The sequence below is a fragment of the Arctopsyche grandis genome, chromosome 2 (genome assembly GCF_051622035.1).
Source record: "Arctopsyche grandis isolate Sample6627 chromosome 2, ASM5162203v2, whole genome shotgun sequence".
Classification (NCBI taxonomy): domain Eukaryota; kingdom Metazoa; phylum Arthropoda; class Insecta; order Trichoptera; family Hydropsychidae; genus Arctopsyche; species Arctopsyche grandis.
In genome coordinates, this window is record NC_135356.1 from 15,144,413 (window position 1) to 15,158,716 (window position 14,304).

At 32.4% G+C, this 14,304-nt stretch overlaps 1 protein-coding gene across 1 annotated transcript; it reads right to left on the reverse strand.

Annotated features, from left to right (window-relative positions):
- Window positions 1-3,327: 3,327 nt before the first annotated feature.
- Window positions 3,328-13,041, reverse strand: LOC143922553 (zinc finger X-chromosomal protein-like). The gene is made up of 13 exons (XM_077445824.1): window positions 12,025-13,041; window positions 11,033-11,277; window positions 10,832-10,943; window positions 10,644-10,748; window positions 10,506-10,568; window positions 10,265-10,383; window positions 10,031-10,112; window positions 9,824-9,956; window positions 8,994-9,116; window positions 7,261-7,434; window positions 7,005-7,176; window positions 5,470-5,800; window positions 3,328-3,876 (listed from the first exon to the last, which is right to left on the reverse strand). The coding sequence occupies exons 1-12, from the start codon at window positions 12,151-12,153 to the stop codon at window positions 5,632-5,634; spliced, it is 1,626 nt and encodes a 541-aa protein (XP_077301950.1). The 5' UTR covers window positions 12,154-13,041; the 3' UTR covers window positions 3,328-3,876; window positions 5,470-5,631.
- Window positions 13,042-14,304: the final 1,263 nt, after the last annotated feature.

Sequence of the window (14,304 nt, forward strand, 5' to 3'; positions counted from 1 at the left end):
GACCCTAACAACCTAATCTCAAATGAATAGGGTCAACCCTAACTTAACCTAACCCTTAAATAAGTGTTGGCTGCTAAGATATTACGATTACCCAGTGAAAATGTAACTGGTTATGATTTCACTGAAACGTCAAATTTTATTTTTGAAGACTGGCAGCCCCTTTTGATGGACGGACACCGATTCGGTCGTGTAATTTATTTTACAACCGTGCCAAAAATATTATCCCTAAAAATAATATACTGTGAAAGTGAGAGTTTTTTTTTTAATAAGTTTAGAATTTAAAAGTGTGCATGCTTTCAATTTGAATATGAATGGTCGCAGTGGAAAGTTTCATTTATGTACTTGTGTATGTAACTTCATGTTGTGAGAGCTAAATGTGCATGAAATCAACATTGTACTAGTATATTATCGTTTTTGAACTGAAATTTTTTATGTGTAAGCGTTAATTATAAATATATATATATATATATTGTATAATTAAGGTGCGTATATGTAGTTTGTGAAAAAGCTCTATTGATTCATTTTATTTTTGAAATACCCTCCATATTAAATACATATGCTTCAGCTCGATAATAATTTATATAGTATTCGATTGAATTCAATAATAGACACATACAATCAATTTATGCTAAATTTCTAAAGTATTTTTAAAAAGCCATAAAATTGCTTATGTGCGTAGAAAAAGTCTGTGTTATTAGTTTTTTTTTTTACTATACTCACAATGAATCAATTTAATGACGGTTAGATTAATTTAATATTATCATCCTTTCAAGGTCCACTACTCTTAAAGGTTGATTTGCAAAATGTTGACAGATTTGTCTGAATAATAAACGCAAAATCTAGAAAATTTTGAGGCTTCATTAATTAAATTGACACTACATAGTTCATAAAATAGTTTTGTCAGATAAATAATCAACAATTCAAATCAACCTTTTAGTTTGATTCCATTGATGGTGTTGTATTTTTGAGATCTTATTACAAAATTAGTCATTATATAAAGAATTATTTTTAAACAAAAAGATCATGTTATGATCAAAATCTTAAAATATGATAGAATGTTGATTGTAGCTTTTGTACATATGAAATAAACGTATTAATTAAGGCATATTGTTTTATAAAAATGTACATAAAAAAATTCTAAATTAAATATTTTACATACGTATAAATATGTATATCTACCATTTGAACATCCACGAGTTTTAATTATGAGCCGATCCATGCTCTCGAATTTATCAATTATGACGAGCAAAGGTCGGCCACATGTGGAATAATTGAATTAATCAAACATGGCCCATAGTTTTGATGTAAATATTGTTGAAAATATACATATTTTTAAATAAATAAGGTTTTTCATTGCATTTGTATAGATTAAATTACCAACTTTCAATGTACATTCTTCTTCTTCTACCTCGTCGATTATTTGAAGATATCCGCATCGGTCTTCAGTGGCTCGGAACAGTTTTTCGGCGCTCATATCAGTCCACATGCGCATGTTTCGAAGCCAAGATCACGTTTTCCTGCCAATCTATTTTTTTACCCATGGTTATCAAACGGAGAAATTCGTATTTTGGACCCCATATCATGAGTCCGAGGTACTCCATCTTTCTCCTCTTGATGACAGAAACAAGTTCCCTGCCTCTCCCCATCATGCCGAGGACAACTTCGTTTGGTATCTTTTTGGTCCACGAAATCTTCACACATGCGCCTGTAGACCCACATTTCAAAATCTTCAATGCGGCTGATCATCCTGGTCTTCAGAGTCCACGTTTCGCATCCATGTAGTAATACTGTCCAGACGTAGCTCTTCGCGAATCTCAATCGCGTACGAAGATTGAGATGCTTGTTTATAAGTGCTGCCTTCATTTTGATAAATGCTGTTCTAGCCATCTCGATGTGGATTCTTAGATCTTCATCTGGGTCCATCTCTTCATTCAGCCAGGTACCTAGGTATATGAATCTTTTTACTCTCCATCCAAGGTTAGATCACCGATGTCTGTTTGCATTCTATCTATTATCATGAATTTTGTCTTCTTTAGATTTATGCGCAGACAATGTTCAATGTACATATGTATAATATATTCTTCATTTTAAAATTGCAACAGTAAATTTATATAAATTTGAATGCTTGCACATTGTAATATTTTAATCTTTTTTTTTATATTTTTAAATGATTTCAACTTTACAGACTGCCATAAGGAACAATCGTTTGCAGTAATCTAAGTAAATAAACTGCCACTTCCGGTTGACGGGTGTACACCAAATTTTATAAATAACTTGGTATTAAGCTTAAACTTCTGGATATGAAATTCTAGTTCAATAAACTCAAAGGTTTCTGAGAAAAACATAAAAAGCCTCAATTCTCTAGAGTAAAAGTAATAATTTCGGTTGAGGTAAAAATATTCAAAAAAATATTAGTGTATACATTATACAATTTACAATTTCTATCAAATGTAAAAAAATTTCAGTCTCATCCATTGAGCAGTTTGGAATATAATTGAATCCAAAAAGTAAAAAAAAAAGGAATAAGGGAATGTATAATTTCCGATCAACTTAAAAATATGAAAAAAATTTACGTCATTTCAGTAACCGATATCAAATTTCAGTTCGATTTGACTAACGGTGTTCAAAAAATAATGAAAACGTAATCAGTAATCGATTCTGAGTTTGAATTAGTCAAAATCTCGAATTTTTATATGATCACAAAACTTCATCTATTGTTACTACATACATACATAGATAAAAGTAAAAATTAAGTGAATTAAAAAAACCACTAAAAATTGACATGTAACTAAATTTATTGAATTATTGGTAATGAAATAGGTATAAATAAAAATTACATTCATAATGTGTGTATAATTTCATACACAAATAAATTGATTTAATAAAGATAATGACAGTAAAAATTAGAATAAAAAAAAGTATAAGACGGGGGAAAAACAATCAGTTTTTTACATTAAAATATGTGCAATTCAACTACTTTATTTATAATGTAATTTTAAATTCATGATTTTTATGAAGAAATTATTAAACATCAATTAGTAGATTTACTTGAATGAAATTGGAGACTAGTTGACGCATACTGTAATACTATCGACTAAAGAAAAAAATAATAAAAAAAGGAGTTGGAGTCGGATGATTTTTTACGACTCTGACTTCGCTTGAAATGCTGACTCCGCGACTCCAACTCTGACTCCACAGCCCTGATAATTATAATGGAATCTACAACATTGTAACATAATATCTTGACTAGTCTAAACTTGGCGATTCACCTTCAACAAATTTATATGACATTTTTTTCCATTTACATTTCTTTTATCTGGGAATTGGTTCATTATAAAGTCCGAAAACCATTATGAAAATTTGGTCTATTCGATTCTTTTAATTTATCAATGAGCCCTCGAATTAATTTTGATGACGTATATTCGAATATCTTGATCTCTTTTCTGAAGTGCTAAGTTGATCCTATTTATTTTATCTACATATAGTATCAGATTCCAAATGATTTGAAATACCACAATCTTATAATTACACATCTGATGGTATAATGATCAATGATGGAGTAAATAAAACAATCGTCATCTTTCATATATCTCAAGACTGAAATGATATCCTCAAATTCATAGACTGCTTTTACTGCATTTGTATCGGAATGTTTTTTCAGACTAATTTTAGTAATCAATGATATTGTTTCCAATCTAACAGTAGATGAAAATTTGTTGTAGTTTCGATTTGACATTTACAAATGCTGCATAAACACATACAAGACTTAAACTGTGCCTGCAACATTTCATCTGTTTGAGATGTCGCTCAGATTCTTTCATAATTTTTTCAATGCCTTGTTACGGCTCTGCCTATAGATACAATAATTGTATTATGCTGCGTACGGACCAAACCAACGACGATTTTGGGCCAACTTTTAAAACCAGTAGCGTACAAAATATCGAAATAAAAATTAAATTAAAAAATTGAAATTAAATTTCAAAATTAAGCTAAAGAGCGAGATTGAACTAAAATTAGATCATCGTTGATGTTTTGAATTACAACAATGTTTTGATTTATTTCGACGAGAGAAACAATTGAAGACTAAAAAAATTTCGATTGATGTACCGACAACGCACCGGATTGCGACGATCGCTCGATCATCCATACTAATACATGATTTATTCTCAGTAACTGTGCATTACGGGGAAGTAAAAATAATAATTCTTTGATTTTTTTTTCGATCTTAGTGCGTATCTTCGTAAGTCAAAAGATCTTCGACAAACAAAAGTCGAGGATTACCTGTATATGATTGTTGATGATCTAATTTTAGGTCAATCTCGAAAATTTATTTAAATTGGGCGTGTTCCGTTTTAACTTTCAATATTTTATTTTAATTTTAATGGCATTATTTATTTATTTATTTATTTATTTTAAACAGACCATTGTGGCATAACAGGAATTCCTAAAGCGCCACAATGGTCAAAAAATATAACACAAAAAAGAAAAAAAACAAAATAACAATTAAACACAAATATAAATACATCCATACATACATAAAAAATAGCATTTATAATAACAGATAAAGTAAAAATATCAAATAAAATATAGCATAAGGAATGCCTTGCACCTACAGCCAGTTTCAATAAATATGTAAGAAACAACTACAAATACAAAACATCCCTGTAAGGCCCAAATGGAAGAGAGTTAATCAAAATTTCACTCATAAATCACAATCAATCATGAAAACAATGATGAGCGCAGACTACCAGATAAATGGGTTAGAGTAATTTCCGACAATTTACGCTCACTAAGGTGGAAAATATCACATTCAGTCTCGGCAGCAACGATTTCATTAAGAAGTCGGATAGCTCTTGGAATAGGAGCCATTCGAAAAAGGACTGTGCGGGCAGGAGGTACAGCCAGCAAATGATGATGTCTACCACGCACATAGTGATTAGGGACATAAAGCCCCAACTGCTCCAGCAACAACGGGCATGACGTATTACCACGTAAGAGCAGGAGAACGAAACGAATTAATGAGAAGTTTCTTCGAAGTTCAAGGGAATTATACCCAAGCATGCCCAAAAGGAAAGGAGTGGGGTAGAGATATGGGTAATACCCATATTCTTTCCTATATAGGAAACGAAGAAATGCTTTTTGCACTTTCTCAATCATCAGAGAGTAATTTGCTTCATGCGGATTCCACACAATCGCATTATACTCTAGCTTACTTCTCACAAGCGAATTGAAAAGCAAGCGAGAAGACAAAGGATTGGAGAATAATCTTGCAATAATAATTAATATATTGATTATAATTTTATTTTGATATTTGAATTTAATTTTAATATAATAATAATAGATTTAATTTTGATATTAAACTTCAATTTTTAAATTTAATTTTTATTTCGATATTTTGTACGCTACTGGTTTTATCCTGCTGGTTAAAACGTTGGCCCAAAATCGTCGTTGGTTTGGTCCGTACGCAGCATTAGAAGCAGATGATGAAATAATATGTCATGTTATGTCATTGCAAGTATTTTTATGTAATAACCATCGTTGAATATTCAATACTATTTAATTTTAAAAGCTTTATATTGAATTTTGCAAAAAAGCAATATAAAGCTTTTAAACGGTCATTTGGCATTAAGATTATTTATTCATAATATCATTTGGCATCACATCGTCAGAAATGGATTGATTTGTGATAGTCGCTGGTGTAGTAGTTGGAATACCATAAGCAGGAACAGGTTTGGTATCTTTTGGTTCTATATTATGAATCTTACGGAGATGTCTATTCAGTACACTCTTTTCAGTAAATCTATAAAAAAAAAAAATTGTAGTAAAAATATATAATTAAAAAAATATATAGAAAATATTGGCAAATACAATTTTTACACTTCGAATTCGTCATTTTACAAATAAAATTCGTCATGTTGCAAATAAAATTAAACAATTGAATGTATTTTATAATAAAAAAGGAGAATTCGTTTTTAATCAGAACTTTATACTTTAATTAATACCATTATTAATTTTATACTTAATTATGAAATTATATTATTTATTATAATACTATATAATTATATTATTTATTATAATAATATAATTTAATACTTAATTATATTATTTCATACTTAATAAAAATATGAAATTAGTAATGGTATTAATTATTAAATTAATACCATTATTTATTTATTAATTAATAAATGAAAAGTATGATATTGCCTGCAGCTGCAGCAAATGAACCTTTATATATTATAGATAATACATTCTCTATGTATGAATAATATATTCTCTATACATAAATATAGTAATGTTACGTATACTAAAAGGAGCCGCCGAGTAATTGCGATCGGATTAGGCCGGGTAGCGTCCTGAGAGACCGTGTGACCGGTGTAAGTGGTTTTAAGGATTAGCGACAGGCTAAGTGCAAGTAAGCTAAACAATGATTGCACTTCCCAGAATTGACCTGTTCCGCGGGAGCGAATGTCGTGGGAAGACATATCCGTACGTGACCATAACAATAGGTAAACAAATTAAAAGTCGAAGATGTCCTGAGAGATCAATCCCTTATAAGGCGATATCATGTCATTCTGGACTGAGCACTGCCAGTGCGTGTAACTCCTTAATCATCAATAAATGCTGTGAAACGACTGTTGGCCTTTTACTTGGATCCTCCACCCACCCCTACGCAACAGTATTAAATATTCTCTTTTTCTCTATAAAGTTCTCTATGTATAATAAAATGAATATTAAAAAAATACATCCAATTGTTTAGTTTGATTTGCAACATGACGAATTTGATTTGTAAAACGACGAATTCGATTTGTAAAACGACAAATTTGATTTGTAAAGTGACGAATTTGATTTGTATAATGACGAATTTGAAGTTCAAAAACTGTACTTGAAAGTAAGAAAAAATACATATAAAGTAGGACTGAAATTAGATACTTCACAAGTCACTAACTAATATTTGCATTGTATTCACCATATTTTATTATAAATATAATGATAGCTTAACTGACCCTTTTCCGCAAATGTGACAAACTTCATCGCGTAATTTGGTGTGTATGGCTTTAATATGCGACTTTAAGTTTTGCATGCTCAAATATGTTTTATCACAGTGCGGGCATTGATACGGTCTCTCGCCTCGGTGAGCCCACATATGACGTTGGTAAGTAGAAAATGCATAAAATCCTAAAAGCATAAACAAAACAACCATATTTTCATTGCTGACACACCGAGTGGCTTTTTTTCTTCTTTAGCATATGTAAATTATACCTTGGTTACAACCACGAACATTACATATGAATTTATCTTCACCAGTGTGTCGCCAACGATGTGCGTTTAAGGTTGTCCTCGCCGCGAATAATCTGAAGCACACGTCGCATTGATAAGGCTTTTCACCTGTGTGTACTCGTTCGTGCTGCCTTCTTTTGCCCGACACTGGAAAAGCTGTAAAAAGTGAATTTTTCAGTACAAAAATGCATTTTTTACAGAAAAAAATTTTAGCTCTCGTGGATAAATTCTTGCTATAAGCTGATGATGAAGAACAAAATCACTATCTTGCTGTAATGGGAATCTGACCATGAAGATGCCAAATAAATCTTAACTTGAGTTTTTACAAATATCATAATTGTTGAATTATGAACAGAGTGTGTAATTACATATATGTTGCAGTGAATCTGTATTCGTCTGTGAAAGTATACTTTCACCAAGTCAATCGATGAAAGCATTACCACACAGTAGATTTATAATGCGATCAGCCTCTAACTGCGACCCAGCCTATCCATATCGGTACTAGTTTCTAAATTTATACAATTAACCACCCGATTCCCTTTTTCATTAAAACCACGCTTGTCCATGATCATTGCTAACTTATTGATTGATTGACGTGAACTCTGCAATATTCAGAGTGGCCTGTATTAAAAAAGTCCATGGAAAACCAAGATACAGTTGTTTTCGTTTATAATATATTTCTAGTCGCTTTCCTCATGTCTGAAGATCGTGACTTTCCGTCTTTTAATTTTCATAATATGGCCTGTTATGGTCTTCCAGCCCTCTCGGCACCCTGCAGCTCGTGGTGACTCAGTTTTCCCAGTGGCAGCCCTGACCTGGTCTCTCCATCTTGTTAGGGATCATCCTCTTCCTCTGCTGCCGTTAACGCTTAAGTACGACCAAATTTTCCGGGCTGTCCTGGTCTCACCTCGCAATGTGCCCAAAGAACTGGAGGATATGACAAATGGATGATAGCCTATTGCTAGCCTTCGGCTCTTGCAGGAAAGAGGCATTAGTTCTTCTCGCTGTCCAGGGGATTCTAAGCATCCGTCTCCAACACCACATCTTAAAAGCATCTATTCTCTGCCTTTTTCGAGCTCGTACCGTCTATGTGCTCACTCCATATATAAATATGGGGAAGGCCAAAGCTCGTAACAGACGCATTTTCGTAGACACGGCGACGTACCGATTCGCCTTTTTATTTCAGCATCACACTCTCCATCATCCGAGATAAATGAAATCTTGTACAACTACAAGATCAGATAAAGCATTCGTCCTCAGGAGTTGACCTTTTCGGTCATGCAAGTTGACCATCATAATCTTTGTTTATAGTATATAATAAATAATAATATACGCCCTAAAACGCCAATGGAAGTATACTTTCACTGCTAGTATGAAATCATTGTAACATATATGTACACACAGATCTATATTTACAATAAGTTATCAAATTCAATTTAATCCAAGTTACTCATTAGACCAATATGATAATAGAAAGTGAATTATAAGTCATCTCTAACTAGGAAAATATAATGGGTTAATAATTTGTAATAAAAGTATTAAATTCAATGGTTGAAAAGTTTTCTGATTAATTTGTATTGCTTTATATGCTCTTCTATCTATAGAGTGCTTTCAACAAAAGAGAATTTGGTGATGTTTAAAATACATATGTATTATTAATCATAATATATGTAGAAAAGAAAATAAAAACTAAAGTCTAGATAGGAAATAATTACCTTTTGGACAAAATGAGCATTTGAATCGTTTTTCACCAGTGTGAACGGCACGAACATGATTTAGCAATCCTCTCTGTTCTGTAAAACTTTTTCCACACCATGTGCAGAGGGCTGGTTTTTCTCCTGTGAAAATTAAAATAATATAATATAATAGTCAATAATTTAAAATATCTGATAACACTGAACAGCAAAAAATACTTTTTTACTTAACGGAGCGGAGACTAATCAATCTTTACTAGTTTAACGCAAAAATCATTTACCGCTTGAATTGGTGTTAAGATAAAAAAAAAAATATTGAGATTGAAAATCAATCCTTGTAAACGTAGTGAAATATAACTATAAATATTATATTATATTAAAGACAATAGATCGAGAAAAAAAATTTGACTTAAAAAATTCCCTATATGAGCCAGTATATTTGAAAGTGGCATGCCAATTTTCAGTTCCAAAAACACTATTTTAGTTTAACATAATTCACAAATTTTAATGTCCAGAATCTTGGAAAAGAAGAATCAACTTATTACAAGACACCAGTATTCTCATATAATACGTATTTTAAAGCAATAAAAAATCAAAATCAATAGAAAAAACAACTGACTATTGATTCCAATACTCACTTTTGGCACAACAATACTAGATTTTGAGTTGAAGACGACAAAAGTAAAAAATTGCACATTTTTTAAGCGTTTATACCTCATAAATGAAAGGAGACCGACAAAAATCATTTTCATATTCGATTTCAAACTTAGTAAAGATTGATAAATCTCCACTCTGGTCAATTTTTTTTGTTGCTCAGTGTTATTAGAACAATTTTACATATATGTATGTACCTTTATGAGAGCGTATGTGGTAACGAAGACTTCTAGCATACTTGAATTCGCGCATACAAAAATTACAGACTAAAGTTTTCAAACAATGCAATTTAGAAATGCACATTTTGCCTTTGGAGATTTTGAAATTCACCTAAAAATAAATTTATACATATATCATTGAATTTTATTAAATTAATTTTTGAAGATTCGTAGATATGAACGTACCAAGTTTTCAGTGCTTAAATTTGAGCTGCTGCATTTTGCATTCTTACACTCGTGGCTTTGAAACGACTGTATAGTTTTGAACCTGACAATTATTAGAAATGTTAAAAATGTGTTTATTTTTGTGGCATATTGTCCAAACTCGGGTATTTTTATTATGAGCGTAAATTGAATTGTGTATATTATATACAAATTATTATATTTGAATTAAATAAATAATTTAAATTGTGCACTAACCGATTTTGACAGAGTTTACATGTGTACGAATAATGGTTACACATATGAATTTTTAATTGTTCCTTGCTTGTGGCACTTTCGTTGCAGATATTACAAATAAATTCACTATTTTCTTCCTGCTTTATTTAAAAGTACAAAAATAATAAAATCGCAATTAATAAAATATATTTCGCCAATGCAATTAGAAATTCAGTCGCCAAGCTATCTATCGCATAGCTAAATAATCTCAATAGAATATTACCTTTATATCTGGTATATAAAGTGCTTCTTCCTGCTGTGAATTCAACTTCAATATGCTCTTTTTCTAAATCAAAAAAATAAACCAAAATATAATACAGTCCATGCTACGTTTATACAATTGAAACTGATTTAGACCTACAGATATTTTCTTTAACTTTGTTCTGCACTTATTAGACAGTAATACTTTTTTATCTTTTTTATCAACGTCATCATTCAAATTAATCAAAGTATTCCTCTTTGTTAGCTGAAATATCATCAATCATAATTTACATGAATGCAGATATGACAGTTTTATTTAATATTAAAAAGGTACATTACAAAAATTACCTTTCTTTTCCGTCCTTCGTTTAATATTGAACCATTTAAATTTGTGTCCGACACATTTTGTGGATTTACAAGAGACGATAGTGGTACATCTTCATCTGATGATTCTCTTTTCCTAATAATAAATATTATCATGGTTTAATAATGAAAAACACAAATCGAACCAAGAAATAACATGCAAAAATTGCAATCAAGTTTACTAACCAATCTGTAAGGTTTTCTGCTTCTGAATAGTTGTATTCGAATTTTGTTTCATTTAGATCGTCAGATTTACAAGCATCGTCGTTTGGTGATGGTTTTTTATTTTTTTTAGGAATCAATTCACCAGATATGCGAAGTTTTAAATAGTCGTCGGAGGTTTGACATTGAGTGCGGAAGTCATGAAAGGACATCAGTTTGAGGAGGCACCGCTCGCACATTTTTTCCGGAAGACCGTCTTTGTGGGATACCTGTAATGTTTATTACTGCATATATTCATGGAACTTTGCTTAGAATTTTTGATACATCCTTGATCCTTTTTTACATTCATTCGGAAATTATTCGAGCACTACTAGTCATATAATCCATCCATTGGGATTTCAATCTCTCATTCACTCCACTATGTCGGCTACTCTTTCATTCCTTGCTTCTCATTATACAATGTTATATATATGTACTTCTGAGCGGATTGAACTGTATGCAACATTTTTCCACTCAACACCTATATTTTGTTTATATATGCGTCATTATTGGCAAAACATTTATAAACAGAATTAATTCGCTGATATGTACAACATCCTAATTTCATTCATTTCTATATCACTATCTCCTTACTTCAAGACATGCTAATGGTTTGGTCTAAACTACTCCTAATTACAGTATCGAATGTAATATTATCAGACATGTAATATGTATATACAACATAACATTTGGTAAAAATACGTAAATTAAGAATTTTAATGACAATTGTGGAATGAATTTTGAGTCCATTCTCGATATATAAACATCCACGAAATGGTAGCTGAAAGCACTATTGGTAGATGAATTTAGATCAGTTCACTTTCGACATATAGCGTGATTTATTATTTCGATTTCAAGATAGAAAAATCAAATATATACAGGATAATAGTCTGATTTATTAGAAGCATTGAATGACGTATCATAAGTGATATATATTTGATGGTGTTTGTTGGCGTATACATGAATTGTAATGTTACTTTTATGCTTGCGCAGATAAAGAGCAGCTTTGGCAGATTTTTGTGGATTGTCGAGCTGAAGATGGAAGTGAGTTCGTCAGTGCAGGCGAGGCATAATCGGCAGATCACGTCAAACTCATCGGCGGCCATTGCACCGAACTGTCATTGGCTTAATTTTGAATATTTAGGCCGTAACACACTCTTTCACGTTCTGCGTATGTCAAGTGTAAAGACCACCGATAGAACGGTAATTGGATTATTAGTCACATTTTGATTGCCCAAAAGACAATTTTTGCCATGAAAATCACGAATACGGACTTTTGTGCGAGCGCTTTGTGACCAATAATCTCCGAACCGATATATAGGGCGGGTTAAAGGCTTGGACCGTTTCCCGGCCTATGAAAATTCAGTTGTATTTTGAAGAGAATCTTTATTTGCTCGATTAATACATGTGTATTTGTATGTATAGCGAAGTAGGTAAGGGATTCGCTGGAATGAGCCGGGTCGAGTTCCTGAAACTCACTGGCATCTGGGGTCGATGCGTTGGTTAATAAAGGTGTTGCTTGAGCAACGTGTAGCTGGGCTGGTGAGATCACGTTCTGAAAGGTCTTCCTCTGTGTTCTATGTTTGATGCGTAGTTGCGTAGCTCCTTAGGATTTCCCGTGTACTCGTCATTGCGTATTTGGAGCGAGTCGAATCGCCTTTATGGGTAAGCTGGACGAACTATTTCGGCCAAGGCTGACTTTCGTGTACGATAACAGGACGCGATGATGTCATTTGTACAGATTAAGTTCGATGAGGGAAATAGGTGATATCATCGACCTAGCTTCGTATGGTACAAGTCGTGCTATATCCTTACAGATACATCAGACATTACAAATATACTTGCTGGTAACTAGAATTAAATTAATATGTAATCACTAATTTACAATAATTAAATATACTACTATGGGGGATGGACGAATGAGACGACTGGCATGTTAAAATAAAAACTAGTAGAATTGTAAACCATGGTTATACATATATTACATTAAATATGGAGATAAAAGTTGTTGTGGTTTCTGTTCTGAAATTATTGAATGTTGAACTTTTTCTAATTAGCCGCATTTTGGATAGGAGCGTACATTTTTCAGGAATCGGGCGTTTTGGGTCTTTTTACAAAGCTAGAGTGCAAAAAAAAGGTTCGGCGAACCTTTATCAAAGCACGGCCAACAATTAAAAATGAACAGCACGCTTTCGTTCCGCACACTACTCATTATCAGAGATCGGGGGTCGAGGATGCTTTTATGCACAAAAACTAGTTCACAATAAATTGTCAACCTTTTGTTTACCCTCTTGCTTTATAGGGTAATGGAGAAGTCTATGTTCTCGTCGGTTGTACAATGTTTAACTTGCCTGGTGAGATCATACTCTCGGGGTTTCCTAAGGGCTCGAGGTTTTTTTTATCTGGAGCGAGTTGATGGTGTCTTTGCCCTTCTTTGAACGAAGATATTTCGGGCAAGGTTGACTTTACATGTTCGTACAGGAACTCAATGATGCAATGGTATGACTTGTGTTTTAAGGTCCGAACGCACTAGGTGACACAGCGCGGAACATCGGAATTGGTACAAAAGGCAACTTTGACGCACAGTGCTGCGATGTGATGTGCTGTGCTGCGTCGCTGCAGCGCAGTGTTGCCTAGTACAGTCAGACCTTAAAAAGTAGATCAACGACCTCGAATCGGGATAGTATAAGTGGTGCTAAATTTCTGATAACCATACATACTTTATTTAAGAGGTCAGGCCATTATTTTTTTTACTGCTCTGTCCTGGATTTGTGTTTTTTAAAATTGACCTTTTGTCCTTATTTTTTTGTCGACTATAGCTGTATCACTAGGACGATCCTACATCGGCGAACCTTAAAAAATCGGTTCTGTTTTCTGATATACAAAAGTTAAAGAGATGTAAAAGATCGAAGAATGACGACAAAATGACAAGCCCTGCCAACATGGGTGGGTTGAAATTTTTGGATATTTCACAGATAAAAAAGTTCATTTTAAAAAACGGTGAATTTTTCTTCCTGGATCTAATGCCACTATTGAACGAATATTTTCATTAGTGAACAATATGTGGGCCAATGAAAAAACTGAATTAAAAATAGACACATGCATGCATGCATTTATACCAAATGTAATTTTGGAATGAGCTGTATACAATTTTTTGACTATTTGAAGCACGAATCCGCGTCATCAAAAAAGTTAATTCTTGTGAAAAATATCATCATATATGTATATAATATCGGGGCTTACGTGACGAGCCAGAA

Bases quoted from the DNA above. Each gene is read 5' to 3' on its own strand.
- LOC143922553 (XM_077445824.1), bottom strand. From the start codon at position 12,153: ATGGCCGCCGATGAGTTTGACGTGATCTGCCGATTATGCCTCGCCTGC. The intron at 10,384-10,505 runs GTAATATTCTAT...TTTTAAATAAAG, and splicing joins TTTATATACCAGATATAAAG to CAGGAAGAAAATAGTGAATT. The intron at 9,957-10,030 runs GTACGTTCATAT...ATTTATTTTTAG, and splicing joins ATTTAAGCACTGAAAACTTG to GTGAATTTCAAAATCTCCAA.